This window comes from Mirounga leonina, unplaced genomic scaffold, assembly GCF_011800145.1.
Source record: "Mirounga leonina isolate KUSES-001 unplaced genomic scaffold, KU_Mleo_1.0 Mir_165, whole genome shotgun sequence".
NCBI lineage: Eukaryota > Metazoa > Chordata > Mammalia > Carnivora > Phocidae > Mirounga > Mirounga leonina.
This window is the reverse complement of record NW_023270415.1, coordinates 73508450-73529500: the sequence shown is the minus strand read 5'-3', so window position 1 is coordinate 73529500 and position 21051 is coordinate 73508450. Positions and strand designations below refer to the sequence as shown.

The window sequence follows — 21051 nt, the reverse complement described above, 5'->3', positions numbered from 1 at the left end:
TGAATATATCAATTAAATTTATCCAGTGGCTGGTCCACATATTTCCAGCTAGAATGGTTTCAAAAATAAATAAAATGGAGTATGGGGGAATACATCAGAGCAGGCTAAGATGCTGCCATGATCATAGCCCTATCCCTCTCAGTAGTAAAGAGGCAAAAAGACACATGTAAGTGAGCTTGATAAATTTAAAATACACCGTAATTCTGTAACAAAATCACTATTTTATAGTTCTCCTCTCTTTTTATGGTCTACAAATGAAATTTACTGCACAGAAACAAGCCTGAGTTTCAACCACTGAAGACAATCTTGTTAAGATCTATTCTCTTTTGGCATGATATAGTTGCAAGGTGAACACAGAAATACAGAAAGATGAACTATTAAAAGGATTTTCATACATTCAAATCTTCTGAGGAAATAAAGGGAAAAATCATAATGACTTCACATCTGTAAAATCTTACATTTTTCTACTGCTGCCAAACTATCACTTGTTCTTTTGAGACTCCCAAGGGGATGTGAGGACAGAGTCCCTCCACACAAGGTGCAGGGTATTACTAAGCAACCAGTATTAGAATTTCCTTGAGGCACACGGTAAAATGGTTTTCCCCACTATTGTCTTTTCAAGGCCATAGGTAAATAATACGTTGCTGTGCACTGAGCTGTTTTCTTCTTTTATTTCTTTAAATGTTGGGCTTGAACTTCTCAGTAAGGCACCTGTGAGAACAGACTGCCTGAAACTAAAAGCAGATTATCCAGACTACAGGAAAACCCTTGAGGCTGGTAAGTTGGCAGTCACCCAGCGTCAGTGTCACGTCCATCTCCCTTGGTCTTGGCCCCTCCAGCAGCGCTCTTTCAGTCTTGTCTCACAGGGGCTAGAAGTGCTCTTCCTCTTCTGCCACAGTATGCAACCCTAGTTTCCACTCTGCTAGGGCCAAACCGAAGTCTTAAACTGCCATCATAACAATCACCTGGGTAACAATTTGACTTTCTCCAAAGCTAACAGTTTCTAAGGAAAAGGTGCAATGGGTGAATTCATTTGAAATATTTCCTGTCCTAGGGCCAAAAATATCCTTTATCAGAAAAAGGCACAAAAATAACATTAACAAATGGAAAGACTAAATATTCTCACCTGTTGAAACCAATTATAATCACTTAAAATGAACACTATAATAAAACAGTGGTTCCTAAAGAACCCTCAGCTGCAGAGTCATTTTTCAATGGGCTTCTATTCTTCAGAAAATGGTCAACATGTCTAATTTCCATTTATTCTTTGATCTGACAATGAAACCAAAGCTTCTTCATATTATTTAAAAGAATGCCAACAGAGGTTTATATAACTTTATTAGGCCAAAGACACTAAAAAACACTTTGTCCTTAAAACAAGAAGATATGACTAAATATTTTAATTCCCCTTTTAACATATATTCAGAAAAATTAAGTATGTTTACAATTTTTTTAAAGACTAGAATCATTAGACTGAAGAGGTCTTGGAAGTGAGAGAGCCTAGTATGACTGGCCCTGCTTCAGATACTTAAATCTCTTCTCCTGTGAACACTAACCAGGCTAGGATTTCCAGAGTTTTCATCATCCTAACACCCTACTTTCTAAATTACAACAAAGCCCAGAAAAATAAGACGAGCTTCTAAGGACCAACCTGAAGGTAAGAAATTTGAGAAACTTATAAAAGTACTTTTACTTTGGGAATTAACATATTCAGGAGCTAAATTTAATTCAGCATTCATCTTTCCAACCATTTTTGCTACCATCTTTTTTTCTTAAAATTTTATTTTTTCAAGTAATCTCTACACCCAACGTGGGGCTTGGAACCCACAATCCCGAGATCAAGAGTTGCATGCTCCACCGACTGAGCCAGCCAGGCACCCCTTATTTGCTACCATCTTTAATGAGACCGGGCAAGAGTAAGAATGTTTATATAATAATATTTAGAACCGCAGAGATTATGTCACCACAGGTTGACGAAGGCAGATGATCCAGTGTTTATAGAAACTACTCCTACCAGGTGATTTTAAAACTATGGAATTTCATCACATTTGATCCTATCAATCCTCACAACAACCCTGTGAGGTAGGTAGAAAATATGTGATAGTTTTCACATTTCGCAACAGAAAAAGCTGACAGTGTTGGAGGATGTTGACCTTGAAGAACCATAAAGTAACGGTCTTTCTTGTTGACCAGTTTGTTACACTAAACCACAGATACATTTCACTTTATTAAAAGCAGACTATTCTAAAATCAAACCCTCCAATCCTCCCCCCCACCCCAAAAGAATCATTGTAGTTTACCAGTAATCTTGTTAAGTCGGGCTCTCTTTGCCTGAAATGAGTTGCCTTGATTATTTTTCCTCTTGTTTGATAATGTGCTCTCTGGCTGTGGAAAGACCATCTTTGGAACGTTCTCTACATGAAGTCCTACTTTTAATAGAATACATATATGAGAGTTTATCTAGAATCCAAAGTTAAAAAACATGATTTTTTTTTAAATAGCAAAATAGTAAAAATGATTTGCACTTAATTTTTTTTAACCTACTGATTAACACAGAACTTTAAGAAACACAAATTTCTCTAAACTAATATATTAGAAATAAAGAACTATTAAGCAGTTATTCTTTAGGAAAGAAAAGCAGGAAGAAAATGACTCACTGCTTTTTCCATATTACATACCAAAATACATGCAGAAGCACTTAAAAAGTTAAAGAAAAAAAACACAAAACAAATACCCCAAAGCCTACTAACAAGAACTTAAAGGTCAAAATCTGAACTCATTTCTATTCAAGAATACTGAGGTCACCCATTATCCAATACCCATATTAGACCAGTAAACTTCAGCTCTGTAACTGTAACTTCTGTAGAAGTTAACCATTCATGCGAGGGACGAGCCCAATCATCTGACCACACCCTCAAATTGCAGGTAGCTAAGGGGTCTGGCTTACTCTCTAAGCGAGTTCACCCTGACACAAAGAATGAACGTAAGAACATATTTTGTACCAAATGTTTCACTAGATGTGGGCAGATCTTCCTTCTTCTCAACTTCTGCAGAAGCTATAGAAGTTGAAGTCTCTTCCTTCTTTGAAGGTACTTTAAACCATTTCCTCTCATCTTTCTCTTTCTCTTTATTGCTGTTGGCGCTGGTGCGAGGCTTGCTCCCTGTTTTATTCTTGGCTGCAGCTGCAGCAGCTGCTTTGACTAAAGCTATCCAATCCTCCAAAGGAAAAACACAAAACATGTGAAGTATTAAAAATTAATCAAAATTTAATTACACTAATGAAAACATGTCTCACATTTTCAAAGCTACCCTCACACGCACACAAATATAAAAATCAAATTAATTATATTTACAAGATAAATCAACATGGTGATTATGAAATTTAATGATCTAATGGGTTAGTTGGATTGTATAACCTTACATGAAATGGGAAAATATTCAGTAACAAATATTTCTCTGGTATGTTTTCACAGGAATAAAATAAAATAATAGAGGCAACCCTCTAACAAATATGGAACACTACATGATGCTCTTAGTACTTTAGATTCAAGTGGCAAATTGCATTTCTTTTCTGAATACAACAAACCTTAACAGAAGAGAAAAATGCTTTCGTTGCAATTCTGTAAAGATTAAAAGAAATGTATTTCCACTGAACAAATTACTGTTCCTTGTTAGGAAGAATGTACCACTCACAGTATGGTCAATTTCACAGAATTCAAGGTATGATTTTATTAATTTTTAAAGCTTTGAAAGTTTGGACACCAATTTACCACAACAGCTTAATATTACTAGTGAAAGAAAAAGAGCCACTTGATTTGATCAAGGTGAAATACATGCTGTCAGGCCCCAGATTAATTTCCCTCCCTCTTCAACTTCCTAGGATTTGTGTTGATTACCATTCTTCTGAGATGCAAATATTTACTCTTCCTGTGTATTTTCAGTTTGTTGCTAAATAATTTTTAATATTACTATTTTATTTTTAACTAAAAATGCTTATTGTAAAAAATATGAAAAGATATTTAAAAAGTAGGTACTAACATTTAAATTTTCACAATAAAAAAAGATTTTTTTAAAGCAAGTATTTGTACTATCTCTACAGTTAATCTTCCACTGAGACCACTAAGCTTCAGACCAACTGAAATTCAACCAAAATGGGTAATACATTAAATTCTTAGCCCACATAACTAAAAACTACTTCACAACATCAAATGCATTTACTTCACAGGTTACATGAACAGAAGTCAATCATTAGGTGATATAGGTTGATGGCTGCTCAGTCTTGAAAACATACAGTGAAGACAATAAGCCATTAAAAATAAACCAACAAACAAAATCTGTCTCGTTCTCTCCCCCATGATTAAAATGAACTAAACTATCATGTGATTGTATCTAACACATTCATTCACCCAATTTTCTATTGAATATCTTGCTTGCTACATGTGCCAAGAAGCATGCTAAGCATTTATGAGACAATTTATAAGAGATGCTGCCTGAAAGGCCCTGGAGTGACCACACCTTTGCTCCTGCCTGGAAGATGACCAGCATCTAGCTTTTTCAGTATTTAAACTGTGTCCCCAGTACATGTATTATTAGAAAGTGAATTAAGACACAGGGTGCCTGGGTGGCTCAGTCAGTTAAGGTCATGATCCCAGGGTCTTGGTATCAAGCCCCACATCCCCGCCTGGCTCCCTGCTCAGCAGGGAGTCTGCTTCTCCCTCTACCCCTCCGCCCTGCTCATGATCTCACTCTCTCTCACTGTCAAATAAATAAAAAAAATCTTTAAAAAGACACAGTTGTGAAATACAGATGTCTCTAGTTTGTAAAAAAAAATTAAACAAAACAAAACAAACCAGATAAACCAGTACTGTCCAATCCCAGGTTTACTTAGAGCCATGTTTTTTGTTGTTACCTATAAGGAACTGAAAGGCAAATAAAATTAACTCTAAGACGGTGTGATAGAAGAGGCAGTGGAGGAATAAACAAAATACCATGGAAGAAAACAAAACAAAAGATTAATCTTGATTTAAGAGAAAGGCTACTGGAAGGCTTCAGGAAACATGACAGATGAGGTGAGTCCTGCAGCAAGAATCTTCAAGGCAAAGGGCAGAAGGAAAGGAGTCAATGGGCACCGCCAGGGAGAGGAAAACCATTAGACAAAGCCATGGCAATCAGAGTGTACGCAAACAGGCACAAGGGGCAAGGAGCAGTCTGAGTAAGTCAAAGGGCTACAGCTAAATTGAGCCTTGAGACTGACATTGAGTATTAGAGAAAAAAAAAGCACCACCAATGAAATTGACAGAGAGTAATCAACAAGGCAGAAAGAGAAACAAAGTACAGCCCAACTAGCAAAGTGCCAAATTCAGCAGAGATCATACCTGTAAGGTCTTATGAAGAGCAGAGTGCTTAATTCTCTGTTCCACATTGTGGGGAAATTTTTAAGTTGTTAGAGAAATGCTGAAAAATGCCAGAGGTAAATTCCATCCCCACCTCTTTTCTCTCTCCAATGAACAGAAAACTGGGAGAGATTCGTATTGTTGCTCTTAAAAGTGCAATCAGATTTTTTTTTCCTAAAGTTCCTGATCATATGACTTGTTAATCATGGAATCACTGCAGTTGTGTCATTAAAGAATTCTCCCATTATATTGCCCTTCTATTTTTAAACAGGTAAGATTCACTATTAAAAATAACTGGTGTGATCCTTTCATGAATTAGAACTAATGATCTGCTTCAAAGCTCCCTGTAGACAAAAGAGCAATACACAATAAAGAAATCGGATTGAGTTCAGAGTCACTCTGTGCATTACACTTATGCAAAATTCTATGTCAGTCACTCAATTCTCTAAGTTCTGAATTCCTCAACTGTGAAATAGAAGTATCAGTCATAGCTATGTCAAAGAATTTGCTATGAGACCCCAATTAAATAATGTATGCAAAAAAAGTTTTATAAATAGTAGAGGACCTTAAGAGCAAACCTTTAACATTAGTGAGTTTTAGATCAGCACACTTGCAAAAAGAAAAAATAGGATAGAAAAAGCTACAGAAAGTTTAGAGAATATATTTCCAAACTGCATCTATTTATCCTTTGCTAATTTAGTAAAAGAAATTTACTGTGTATCTTTACAAAGGAATTCTCAAAGTACTCAAAATTTTTAAGATACACGCAAAGATGGATTCTCTCAGCACTGCCCACACAACACCTGACTTAGTGTATTTCCTACACGAAAACAAGTCAAAAACTTTTTGGGGAAAAAAAGACATTTCTAAAATGAGGCCATTTTATAAAAAATAATTCTACAAATATTTTAGTGTGCTAGTAATTAAAAATTATGAAGAAAAATGTAAATTAAAAGAAATAATAGTGTTAACTCAGGGCGCCTGAGTGGCTCAGTTGGTTAAGCTTCCGACTCCTGATTTCAGCTCAGGTCATGATCTCAGGGCTGTGAGATCAAGCCCTGCATCGTCTGCTCCCACCCCTCACCCCAACCTGGCTTATGCACCACACTCTCAAGCTCTCTCTCAAAAAAAAAAAAAAAGAAAAAAAAAAGAAATACAGCGTTACTCCTATTTTCTTTCAGTAGTTTATATTTTGGCATTGATTTTCATGTTAATATACGTCATAATGTAATTATTCACTAAAAGTAAACACCCAATACATCCCATAAATTAATTTTTATAACTTGTAATTTTACCAAAATTGGCTCAGTGTATCACTTTGGAAAAAAAATGAAGTTTTAGGGTTAGTGCCATCTCACAAACATTTGAATAACCAGAATAAAATAATAGCTTTAAAGCAAAAAATAAATAAATATTTTTTGTTTAATTAAAGATATATATATTAAACTAAGTTCTCAATGTTTTAATCAACCTTTCTATGCAGTAATCAAGAAATCACACCACTGAATGCTCAAAGGAACATTTTATTTATACGTACAAGTAAGAAGACACAAAGCAATTTCCTGATCAAAAGCACTTCCATTTTAAATTGCATTTCCATATTAACTGGGGAAAAAAAATTTGCTGAGGACTGCAAAACTAAATTTTTGAAAACCAGGTGATTTAAAACAATCATGCTTCTCCGAAGATATCAGGAATCATTTTTTTTTTTTAATGCGGTGATGTACATTTCTAGATTACTAAACGTACACATTTGGCTGGAGCTGACCAGATGATTTCAACACATTTCAGAATGATACTTTTCACTGCACATGTATGGAACAAATATGTAGCATATTTCCATATTAGACATTTTTACAGATTACTTTCAATTCTTAAAATTAATTGTAGGTCCAGGTGCTGAAAATCCCAAATAACAGCAGAACATAAAAGAAAATATTTTAAATTTCTACTGGCACCTTTTCTTTCCAATCTTTCAGGAAACATATTCAACCAATGGAATCATGGTTTTAACTTCATCCCAGATTCTCCTTTAAATGCTTACCGTTCTTTCTTGCTTTGAGCAGTGACAAAGCATGTAATAGACTGCTTACATCCCATGACTCAGAGAGCCCTACCTGAAACAGCCTACAGAGTGTCAGGTAAGCGCCTTTTGAAAGAAGATTAATGACTATGATTTATAAAAGGAAAGAAGAAGATAAGAAGCTCAATATAAAATTTTATATTAAAAATTAACTTTCTAAATGATACTATATACCAGGAAAAACAAAATGAAATTAAAAAAAGGCACTTACCTCACTTCCCATAGACTGGTTACACGATCCAGCTGGGTCGATAGGACAACACCAGCTTAGTGGATGCTGGGATTTCACCTGGAACAGAAACTAGTGACCTATAACTTTAGCAGGTCTAAAGCCAAAGAAGCAAAAATCAAGTGTATAATTTATCTTACATTCTAAGCTTCTTTTTCTTGCTGCTATTTGGGGCTATCAGCACATAATCCTACAATTAGTTCACTTTAAAATATATATATATATAAATTTTGTTTTGATTGGTCACCATTCAAGAAGACATCCCTTTGGGTAGCTAGGAATGCTGAACACCCTTACCTGCCCCTTAGCATCCTCGGGCATGGCCTTAATGTGCATTCTTTTTAAACAACGAATTACTCCATCATAAAACTGAACTGTGAATGTTCCTGAAACAGGAGCAAGTCAGAATCATTAGAAAATACAACTGAATCTTACAGCAACATTTGAAATCTAACAAGTAATGCCCTGACAGAAGTATATACACTGTAATTGCAGTAACTGCAAACACACCCATTAAGAACTCCCATCAAGTGGGTTAAAGTTTATTTTCCCTTTCCCTCTAATAAAATCATTATTTACAAGCATAAATAATATTTCTATAGGAATTATCCTTTGCTCTCTTTGAAAGTTTCTTTTTATTTTTTTCTTTGTATTTTTTTTATTCTTATGTTAATCCCTATTGAAAGTTTCTTTTTAGAGAGAAAGAACTGATATAGAGACAAAAAACCATTTACTCAAGGAGAGATCATTCCATTCACAGTACTAACGAACTGGCAAGTAAGAATCAGATCCACAGGCTTCTAAGCTAGAAAACAGTCCACAGACCATCTAGGTGAAAGTGCTGCTGTGCAGACAGACACTGAACTCCAAGCGGCTGAAGGCTCTGTCCACAGCAGTGCCCTAAGCAGCACAGCCGTAACCACGCCCCCAGCCCCACGCCTTCCCCACTCACTTATTCTGCTCTTAGGGTTTGAGACCCTGTTTGCACGACAGTCACAAAGCATATTCACTTTGGGTTACAGAGGTCATGCTTTCAAGTCAACAAAAGTCAGTACTACCACAAAATGTATAAACTACATAGATTTTATACTTAAGAAATTTCAATATTTTTCTATCATTTCCTGTACAAATGAGGGCTGAGAGCCATTTTAAGTAAACAGACACTTGACCTTTACAAAAGAAGTATAAACAATAAGTGTGATGATTACTATGACTGGCTTAGAAGATGGCACCAAAGCCAGATATATATGTACAAAGATTTTCCTTAATTTTCTAATTTGAACATCATTTGATTTCATCTTTTCTATAATTAGCATAATTCACAATATTGAAGACATAAAGATGTAGACCCAAGTTACTGAAAAAAACTAATCCACTGAGTAGCAAGGATATAAAAACACTGGGAAAATTGTGAGAATACCAAACCATACGTGCACCTTACACTACCATCACAACTGTTCTCTTCCTTCTTCATTAATGGCCTTGCAGAGGAGAGCAGGCTCCACACTACGCCAGCTGGGCATTCATCCCTCCCCACTGTTGATCACACTGTTTCGGCTCTCATGATGCCTTTCTCCTTTCCTCCCTCCAACCTACTCTTCAAGGATCAGCTCTTTAAATCCCACCCATAATATGAACACTTCCCCTGTTTCCTCCAGTTTACAAATCTGTCCCTCCTCTTCAACTTCCCTAAGACATATTTCAAACACCTAAACGTTCATTTTTGTTAGTTTTGTTTAGCTTCTACAGTGAACAGAAAGCCTCTTGAAGGCTTCCTTTGCTTTGTTTTTCTTTGGGGTCATGGGCTGGGCAGGCTCATCCACCATGCGGGGCATACAGACATCACAAAACAAATACCTCCAATGGAGATTTTTTAAAAAGAAATTACATCTGCCAATATTTCACTAAGGGCTCACTTAAACTCCTCCTGAAATGGCAGAAACTACACTAAGTGTCTTCACTCTTCCACTAATACGAATTTAATTTTTTGTATTCTATGCCCATTGACAAACGGGATAGGATAAAATATGGGGCCTTTGCTTCTGAGTGCATTACATGTGTGTGTATACGTGGACTTGTATATGCTATACTCCCAAGGAGCTTTAAGCATGGAGGCAAGGTCTCAAAGCTCTCCACTCTTAAAGGAACTGCTCTTCCTTAAAATAGAGAATGTTGTTTAATTGTGCTTCATATTCTTTTATTTTGGGTGGGTCCATTTACTATCCAACAGAATTGATCCATTACCTCCTCCTTTCCTTCCACAAACTGTTATTGACTGCCTATGTGTTAGGCTCTGAACTAGAAAGCTAGGGAGTGCACATGTGTAAGACACAGGGAGGATATGGGCTCTCAAGAAGTCTAAGTGCACAGTGAAATAAAGGCCAGACCAGAAAAGGAAAAGTAACCGGCAAACCTGACAACGGAGATGCCCCTCAACTCTTCCTGGAGTAAGGTGACTAGAGGTAGGTAGTAAAATCATAGCCATATATGTTATTTCCATTCCTTAAAGCAATAAATTGGAATAGGCCTTTGTAAAGTTATATCATAATTTCTAGCCAGACAGCAACGATTTACTTTTCCACACCTAACATTCTTTAATATATCTCTTTTTAAATGTTTTCCCCTTTTATCTGCTCTTAGCTCCCATTTTTTCTCAAGTTTGTTACTTTAAATCTCCTCAGTTTAAATCCCTTCCACGGTTCCTTCCCATCACCTCCAAATAAAATTCAAATTCTGTAACAAGACATTGCATACACAGATCCTTGCTTCTCTCTCTCCCACCTCTTCTGATATTCTATTCCCTTTAAAGGACTCCCTCATTCCAGTCACACCAAAGTCTTGCAATTCCTAAAAAGTGAAAGGCCTCTCTTCTGTTCTTCTGCAATATACCATTTCTTCTGTCTGAAAAAGCCTTTCATTCCTTCTTTATCTAGCTGACTTGTTTGTCTTTCAGGTTTAAAGGAAGCATCCCCTTACTTAGATTAAATGCTCCTCTTGCAAAGAAGCTGTCACTCAATGTGTGTCTCTTCAGTGAAAAGAATGAATGAGTGGTCAAGTTTAAGAAATTGTTATAGAATACTAATGTATTACTGACTTGAAATATACACTTGTAAACTATTTTACAACTTTTAAAAGTGAGATTTTAAATAAGAAATTAAAAAAATAAAATATTTAAGTATATTCCTAATACTAATTTAAATACTAATTCTCAAGCCTTTCCAAGTTAATCAGTCTAGAAGTTCTGTTTTTTTCAATACATTATATGCCCAACAGATGTATTCGTCTTCGGTCACACTAACATACCTGATTTCTGTGTTATTTTCAACATTTGATCAGTTCAGTAATTTTTGCTCAATATCATATAAGATACCACAAAGGCTATTAGGAAACTTAACTTTCAATTTTATCTATAGAAATGAAGAAAACAGGGGCAGGGGAAAGATGCAATAAAGGAAACCCTCAAATTGATAAATTTTCACACTCTTTCCTCAGAAAACACTGTACTGTATTTTACTTCCAAGCTGACCTGATTTGAATTTCCTTGTATCTTTAACCTTCCCTCACATTCTGGTTGAACTGCTCATAAAAATAACTTAGCCGACAAACTAGAAACAGAGAAGAAGAAATAAAATGCATATAATGTAAGCCTGTGAACTGAATGCTGCACAATTTTAACCAATTATCTACTGCTCCTAAAGTTTATTTAGGCAGTAAGTAGATCAGGTGTCATGTTATTCTATATTTACAAATAAAATACTCCCAAAAAAGAATATTAGCAGGAAATTTATTAAGTCTGAAACAAAGAAAAGTAACAACCATATGTAACAATTACACAATTAATTAAAATTAGAAATCCAGTTAAATTTTACTATTAATCCCATTGTAAATCTCAGATTACTTCAAATACATACCTTCTTTGTTAATTGCTTCAATCTTGGCAGGGTAATAGCGACAGTCTGTCCAGCGAGCCAGAACTTCTTCTCCAGCTTTAAAATCCTATTTTAAACAACTTTTAAGATCAATACCATGTATAATAAATAAGCATTTCCTTTATAAAAATAAGCTTTTGTAATATTTAACAGAATTCCTTCTGAAATGTATCATTACATAGCTAGCAAATGGAAAAAGCTTAATACTTACAAAGAAATCTTCCTCATCTTTTAGCCCTTCTTTTCTTAATGCAGGTCTCTCCAGCGGTCGCAACCTATTGCTATCCCAGTAAATCCATTCATCATAACGATGACTCCAACGCTCAAAATGAACCAACATCTTGCCCTCCTCATAGTCAATTTTTTCAATTCGTGAAGGATACCTCCAAAATAAAAAGGAGCTTCGTATCAAGAGAAAATTCTTACATTTGTTTACACAAAGTATTAAAAAGGATAATTTAACTGAAATATTGCTTACCATTAAAACCATGAACAAAACAATATGGGTCCAGATTTTTAAACTACTGAACCAACAAAGTTTGTTATTTTTGTCTTTTTTTTCTTTTTAAATGATTGGTCTCAATACCTAGTGAAATAAATACTTCAATACACTCCCAATGGAAATATAAATTACTTGTACTGTTTTGGTAAGTAATTTGGAAACACGCTTCAAGAGCCTTAAACACATTCCCACTTTTTAACTCTATCATTACAATTCTGGAACCATATATACAAAATATTTATGATAACAAAGAAAATAGAAACCATCTAAAAATTTAGTTAGAAAAACTGGAGACTGTCTACAGCTATACAAACAATGGTATATCCATTGAATGGTATGTTATATAGTCTTTAAATGTGGTATTTACACATGTGGAAAACACAATGTGGAAAACGAAAAAAAGTAGCAGCACTGTGTTCAGAATTTTAAGTATGTAAAACAAATTTGTTTAGCAAAAACTACTGACACGTACATTTGTCTCTTTATGGCACAAAACCACTTTGTTTTTTATATTTCTCTACACTTTCCAATATTTTATAACGTGCATCAATGATAACTAGGGAAAGCTCAGTTAAACTAAATTCTAAAATATAAAAACATCACATTGTTCTGTCTTTATGTGTGATGATTCTCCTACTATAAATTCTAAAATAGAAATTAACTTGAAACTTTTAACATGGAAAATTGCTTCATCGCTCCTAATGTATCATATTAAATGTTCACAGATGACTCAAAAATTTTTAAAAAGTATCATTAAATAACCTTAAGAATTCAATAGCAGCACAGGGTAGATGATTCAGCCATAATAGTTTCATATTTTTGCTAGTTTTTGACAAATCTGGAACTTTTCTTCTCCATACAGAAAATTGGCTTTCACCATGAAGCACGACAGACCTTACATAACTTCAAATTTTAGGAACTGATTACTACGGGCTTTATACATCACTCATGCTATTCAAGGCTTCTTAAACATTTCAAGGGCCCTGAATCCTTCTCTGGTGTATAGCTTCTTTCCCCACTTCAGTTTAATGATACTGAACTACTTGGGGCTTCCTCAAAAACACCGAGCTCTGTCAAACATTTGTGCATTTGTACACTCTGTTCTGTCTAGCCCTAAACTCTATCCTCCCCTTCCTTTTCTACTCCTCATTCCAGGCTTGGTTTAATGTGTAATCCCGTGTGTAAAGACCTCCCAGCTCCCTGCCCCAACTGCTCTCACTGCACCCACATGGCCAATAACCATCTCAGGGCAGGTTCCCAAACTGTGTGCTACGGAGCATTTATAGCCTTGCAACTTAATTAATACCCATGACCCACAAAAGGGTCTGGTGGTTAAATAGAGTGGGAAAATACTGGATAACAAGTCACACTGTTTTCTTTATTGAAAGGCTTCTTGGTCCCGTCAACATGGATAAAACATTTACTATTACCGAAGTAAAAGAAATAGGTAATCCTTTTATCACAAAACTCTTATTAACATTTCTTGTGATAGCAGAAATCTAAGGGACATGCTCTGGCCTGTGAGCTTCAAGGAATAACAGAGTCATGTCCATCCTTGTATCCCCTATCCCCCAACATCTAGTCCAATGACAGACACACACCGGCCACTCGGGGATTGCTCAGGACAAACAAGAAGTGATGTTAAAGACAATCTGTACATTTCTTCAGAACTAAGAAGGCTGTCGACGTTATAACCTTAGGTTAGAGCTTACTCTTCTCGGTCTTTTTTGGGGAATGAGTATGGATGAAGAAACGTTTTGTTAAAGAAAAGCATAAACATAACACCCTCCAGTTCCATCCACGTCATTGCAAATGGCGAAATAAGTCAATCAGAGAAAGACATGTATCATATGACCTCACTGATATGAGGAATTCTTAATCTCAGGAAACAAACTGAGGGTTGCTGGAGTTGGGGGTGGGGTGGGAGGGATGGGGTGGCTGGGTGATAGACACTGGGGAGGGTATGTGCTATGATGAGCGCTGTGAATTGTGCAAGACTGTTGAATCACAGATCTGTACCTCTGAAACAGATAATATATCCATTAAGAAAAAAAAAAGAAGATAGCAGGAGGGGAAGAATGAAGGGGGGGGAAATCGGAGGTGGAGACAAACCATGAGAGACGATAGACTCTGAAGAACAAACTGAGGGTTCTAGAGGGGAAGGGGGTGGGAGGATGGGTTAGCCTGGTGATGGGTATTAAAGAGGGCACGTTCTACATGGAGCACTAGGTGTTATGCACAAACAATGAATCATGGAACACTACACCAAAAACTAATAATGTATGGTGATTAACATAACAATAAAAAATTTTTAAAAAAGAAAAGCAAAGCATAAACACAAGAAAACCCAGGGAATTAACATACTCCCCCAGGTGAACATGCCTACCCCACCCACTGAGCATCAATGCTTTAATGATTGTCTTTTGCAGTGTTGCTCTGATTGTATGTTTTTGCTCCTCCGGTTCTTTAAACATAAAAACTGGCACTAGCACTGAGGAAAGCCTAAAGGTAAGAATGTTCTTTGGTTTATTTTCCAGCATTCACTGGCCACTTCACCATTATAAAGACATTTTCTATCAATTATAAAAATGGATAAATTTCTAACTCCACATGTTTATTATCACATCTTTTTATTTTTGATCAAAATATTAGGGGTTTATTCTCTAGGTTCCTTCAAATTCAAATATAAACAACTCCACATATTTAAAACATTTCTCCAAGTGAGAATGGTCCACAGTAATAGAGTTAAATGTATCTTTATTTTCATAACTTGACTGAATTCGGCAAAGAGTCAGAATCCAAGTAAGTTCAAATCATTTATATCTGGGTTGCATTTTTAAGTAACTTAGAGTTTTGCGAAAATATTTCAAATTCCATTCACTGATAGGATGCCTGAGGTAACAACCAGACTAAAAATTATATTTGGGGGAACTGCTTCTGGATAATCTATAGCATGTTATATACACTTTACATAAGTATCTAGAGATTGATAAACTTCGGATGAAGGCCAAGAATTAAGTAACACAAATACCCAAGATTATCTCTCTTAATTTTTATAACATTTACTAATCAAATTTTGAACCTTAAATAAAAGTGCCATAAATATTACCATTATCAAGAATGACTAAGTTTCTGTTCATTCATTCCATATATATTTGGGCATCTAATAAGATTAAGGCACTTGCTAGGCACTGTTGGTACAGAAAAGGGAAACATAATTAACTCCTACCTTCAAGGAGCTTGCTTAGAGTCAGATAAGGAGAGAAAAGAATCAGAATATTTACATGTATGTTAGTAGGGTCTATGTTCTTTCCTTACTGAGTGTCAACTGCTCTTTATATACCTTATCTCCCTGGATCCTGGTAACCCCCCAAGGTATAGGTAACACAGTCCAAGAATACACATGGTAGAGTATTCATGGCCAAAACCAACTGGCACAAAAGCCTATAGGAGAAATGGGATAATGCCTATATCAAAGTAATTATATCATATATGGTAAACTGGTAAGTATATACAAAAATTTTACATAAAATGCTATTAATAATAGTTCAGAGAAAATTGGGGAATTCACTGAATGTTCTTGGGAGACATTATCTATGTTGGTCTTGGTAAGGAACTTCTAGGATTTAGACTTAATGAACAAGGTACAAAAAAAGGTAAAGTGTACACACTTTCAGTTAGCCAATCAATGTTCATTTACTTAAAACCAAGTTTAGGCAATCAGCCAAATAATGAGGATTCAGAGAGAAGCAGAATGAGGTTTCTGTCCTCAAGAACCTCTTGATCAAAGATTGGAGGGACAGTTCAAGGAAACCTGTTCCCTTTGGCTAAACTATACAACAAGCAGGGTGAATAAAGGAGAATAGTGGGACATCAGACTGGACTCATTAGCTAGGTTCAAACTGAAGGGCTTTGTAATAGCAAACTAACAAAATGCCCTGTCATTCTACAAACAATAGGAAATCCCTTAACTTGGTTCATCACTAACACCTCAGGAAAAAAAAACCCTACATCAAAATCTTTGCTATACATGTAAAATGCACAAAATGGCAACTTAACATAGAGTCCCTATATAGTGAAATGATCTCTCTGTCCTAGCAAATGGCCCACAGTAATAATGCCTTGATACACACAGTGAATGAAAAATACTGTTGAATAAATGTATTCACAAATGCCTATCTTGACCTAGAGCGACATTATTTTGATGCACAATTGTTTTATTATAATTGAGTATGAATGGAACGTAAAATTTTTCTTAATGAATTTGGAAGATCTAGTGATAATGTTTTTGTTTTGTCATCTTTTTAAAGGCTAAATCATGGAAAACTGTTAAAGTAAAGAAGTGAGTCCCAGACACTTATGACTGATTTGGGCAAAGATCTGAGAAGTGGGAGACTGGGTGGGATTTCAGAGTTAAAGCAATGAGGGCTAAGAAGAAAAGGAAACACCATGGTTGGCATTTCTTAAGGGTTCAAAAGAAAGAGACGGAAGTATGATTCCTCAGTGTGAGAATTCTACACAGAGCTCTCTGACCCTTATCATCTGTTACTTCAAAATATTGTAAAATGTTCACTATCGACATCCCCTACTATAATCCCGGTCTGAAACTCATGCATTGCTTAACTGATATTTACTTGTGTGGAAAACAAGGGATTGCCTTCATTGTTCTAGGTCTGCCTAGGTCTGGTGTCTTTTACACTTGATTCCGAATAAGTGTAACAAGCAAACTTAACAAGAAATATAATCCACCCTAAAACTGGTTATTAGGCTTAATGGAAACAAATAGCATTCAGAAATATTGGGAAGATTTGACAATGATCTTTGCTGAATTTCACAGAATTTTCATACATGCAATTCTACTATCATCATCTGTCAATTGACTCCTCAGGACCCTTTCTGAATTAGTGTGGTCAAAGTCCTGTAATGGTCAAGTTAAACTGTGGCTATAATTACTGAGTAGAACAAATCCATTACCAAGAACAAAAATTATTTTCTTTTTTTTTTTTTTAAAGATTTTATTTATTTGACAGAGAGAGACACAGCGAGAGAGGGAACACAAGCAGGGGGAGTGGGAGAGGGAGAAGCAGGCTTCCCGCGGAGCTGGGAGTCCAATGCGGGGCTTGATCCCAGGACCCTGGGACCATGACCTGAGCCGAAGGCAGGCGCTTAACGACTGAGCCACCCAGGCGCCCCCAAAAATTATTTTCATCTTCTCTGAACTCTTATAATGCTTTATTGCCTCATCTGAGAATACCAGCATTTTAACACTGTTACTGGTTATCTCCCACTTATACAAGACCGTTCAAAGTAGCAATATCTATGGATTCTGGACCAAATCCACAACCCATTAAGAACCAAATACTGACCAAAGAGGTTGGTTGTACAACGAATATACTGGATCAGTTCCCTACAGTTTCAACTCGAGTGTTGTCAAAACACAAAAAGAATATGAGAGATCTAAGGTGGGAATTACCATTACAGATGAATTGCTATACTAGCTCACCTGTTTTACATGGGCAGGTCCTGATTCACTTACATCAGGAGACCACAATGCCCTGAGACTGTATGTAAAATGCCACAGTTCATGTAGCTGCGAACCAGTATTCTCTTGAGGGGGAGTTACCAATTTCAATCAGATTTTCAAAGGGGCCCATGATTAAAAACAAAAATCTTTCTGGAAGGCAAGATTATCTATTAACACTCATAATATAGGTACTCCATTATCCTTGGAAAGAAAAAGAAATAATGGGCATGCAGCTATTAAAAAAAAATTATATTCAATATATTAACACTAAAACAATTAAAGATTATTTGAGCTCATTCTGATTTGTCATCTATTTTGATATATCCAGATCTTTACTTGTATTGATAAAGAAAAGTCAACCATGAGGAAATGACAAGAGAAATTCCTTGACACACTTATGGCCTAGGACCTCCTGCACTTAAGCCACCAGGCAGAGTTGTTAACTATTCGTTGATAGGTAACAATCCACTGAACAAGGCCAGACAACATTATTAATGTCCTAAAGACCATCCGAATTCACTCTAATAAGTGCCACATTAATCAAAAGGGAAAGTATTTTAAGACTTATTTATTTGAGAAAGAGAGAACACAAGCAGGGATGGGGGACAGAGGGAGAGAGAGAATCCTAAGCAGACTCAATCTCATGACCCTGACATCATGACCTAAGCTGAAGTCAAGAGTCCTATGCTTAACCAACTGAGCCAGCCCAGTGACCCCCACCCCAACAAAAAGGCAGAGTATTTTAAAAATTTGTCCCTTGGGGCGCCTGGGTGGCTCAGTCGTTAAGCATCTGCCTTAGGCTCAGGTCATGATCCCAGGGTCCTGGGATCAAGCCCCGCATTGGGCTCCCTGCTCGGCGGGAAGCCTGCTTCTCCCTCCCCCACTCCCCCTTCTTGTGTTCCCTCTCTTGCTGTGTCTCTCTCTGTCAAATTAAAAAAAAAAAAAAAAAAAAAAATTGTCCCAATAGTTATTCAAATTATGTATTTTAAATAACAGTCATTTGTTTATATTGATAGAATAAAATTTCTATATACGTAACTTTAAAAATTGACAGTTCTTCATTCATTTAACCCAATAAACACTGAGTCTCTAATTCACTGTGTGCCAAACACTAAAGTAGGAATAAAGCTACAAATAAAAGTATTATTCCAATCAATAAACTCAAATTCAGGAAGGAGGGTAGAGAAAAAGAGAATCAAATAAGTGAACACAATTACAATACAATGTTATAGCTTAAAGAGTAAAGATATATTATAGTAGTACACAGAAAGAATACCTAAATTAGATGTTCTCCTAGATAAAGTAGGTCTCTAATTTGTAAATAGTGAAACACACTTGAAATCTGACTTACACATAATCTAAATGTTAGAGAAATTTAGGGAGTTAGGATTAACAACTCAAGACACTTCTGTGTATAAGGACTTCATAAGCAAGAAACTAATGTGTGTCATAAAAAATGACTAAAACACATTAGAAGAACTAGAAATACAGAGGTAAGAACTCCCTCACATACAAATGTCAGGAGGAGGATTATTTGCCAAATAATAAAAATTAATGTAGAATGTAATCCAAAACAAACATAATATTCTTATAACACAGTAACCTTTTAAAATTTTAGCTTCCCGGAAGCACTTTCAATTTATATTACGCTTTGTAATTTTCAAAAGCATTCTCTCACCCATTCAACTTACTGATTAAACTACAAGAACAATGTCATCTAGTATTATTATAGTATTTTTAGAGGAAGTGCTTTTAGGTACTGCATGTTAATTTGTTTCACACTTGAAGAACATACTGAAAACAAAACTCTTTTGATTAATTCAAACTTGACATTCCAAAATGAAGTACAAAAGAATCTAGACTTTCCAGAACATTCAGATAATAGCTTATATGTCAAAATCACATCTTCTCCAACACTGAATTCTAAGCGTCCCATGACATCATCCCTCCTGTCCTCTTTTCAGGAGCATCCACCCTCAGGACACATGTCCAGTACAAGCTGCCAGACCACCCTGCTGCCTAACTGTCCACAACCTTTGCAGGAAAGAACGGGTAAGATCCGAGTTAGCCACGTGTTTTCCTTTAGAACCTTGATACCGCCACCTTTCAAATTAAGGTTTCATTTCAGATCCCTGGATTCAAACTCCTACTGCTGTCTATCTCCCTAGCACCTCAATCTCCTGCCATGCCTACATTCATTCAGTCAGTTCTAACCAATCAAAGTGCCTACACCCACCTTTCTACTCATTACCATCTCCCAACGTAAGAATCAATTAGACTATCAAGAATTCCTTTCCTACTCTATCCAAAAAATGCCAATATCTTACCAGAAGTTTGTGTATTTCATATACTTCGTTCAGACTAACAGGACCAAACTCCTCGTTACTTAATTTTGTCACAAAACTCTAATCTCTAGCAGGTTGACATCCACTTAGTTTCTATTTCTTAATATTTAGCACTTAGAAAATTATTTTACTACTACAGGTAGTTATAGGTGGTTTATACACCTATTGATTCAAGTTTTAAGGATTTACACTGACTCCTCTCTACTTAAAATAACCAATATTCATGCTGTTATTTTAATTAAAGCTAACATTTACTAAGTGCCTCTGATGTGGCAAAAACCATGATAAGCTTTTAATAAGCACCATCTTGCTTAATCCTCAAAGAACCTTTCCGAGTTAGGTACTATTATTGCTCCCAATCATTAAAGAGAGGTCACAAAGGCTCTGAACAGTTAAGTAACTTGCTCAAGTAAAAATAGGTATTTAAGCAGTAGATCTCTGAACTGAGGTTTGTCTGTCCTTAAAGACGGTGCTTACATTCAATATATATTCTGCATCTTGCCAACTGGTGATTTTCAGCTCCTATCACACTTACTGCAGTGTTTCAAATATAGGGTGCTCTTACCAAGAGGTACTGAAAACAAAAATAAGATGAAAGTCAGATTATATCATGTTTTTCTTGCAAATTCAATTTTATATAAGTGCTTTTGATACAAAATGCCTAAAATTGGTTTTTGTTAGCCCAAAGACTATAGAAAACAGATTTTATTATACAGAACAAAATAAACATCTCCCTATACATAAAAAGGCTCTTGCTTTATTATTAAAATTTCTCAAAACAAAAGGTATACTGTATCTCAACTGTGCCTAAGTATGAAACATCATATTAAAATGAAAGAGTCTGAGAAAAGAAAGTAGCTTAACTTTTAGGGTGTTTCAAAATTGTTATAAAATAAATTTAAAAATTAAGATAGGAATCAAGGGGCGGTTGGGTGGCTCAGTTGGTTAGGCATCCAACTCTCTGTTTTGGCTCAAGATCTTGCAGTACTGAGATCGAGCCCTGCATGGGGCTCCATGCTGAGTGTGGAACCTGCTTAAGATTCTCT

General features: G+C 35.8%; 1 protein-coding gene across 4 annotated transcripts in view; it reads right to left on the bottom strand.

Annotated features, from left to right (window-relative positions):
• PHF20L1 (PHD finger protein 20 like 1) overlaps nt 1-21051 on the bottom strand; it is an 82352-nt gene that overhangs the window by 50210 nt on the left and 11091 nt on the right. For 3 of the 4 annotated variants that reach the window (XM_035011976.1, XM_035011974.1, XM_035011975.1), the window contains exons 3-8: nt 11846-12017; nt 11617-11701; nt 8003-8091; nt 7688-7765; nt 3003-3216; nt 2301-2426 (exon numbers count right to left, since the gene is read on the bottom strand). In XM_035011976.1, the coding sequence (XP_034867867.1) occupies nt 2301-2426; nt 3003-3216; nt 7688-7765; nt 8003-8091; nt 11617-11701; nt 11846-12017 (764 nt within the window). The remainder of the gene's footprint in view (nt 1-2300; nt 2427-3002; nt 3217-7687; nt 7766-8002; nt 8092-11616; nt 11702-11845; nt 12018-21051) is intronic. The other variant, XM_035011977.1, reaches the window with a different exon arrangement.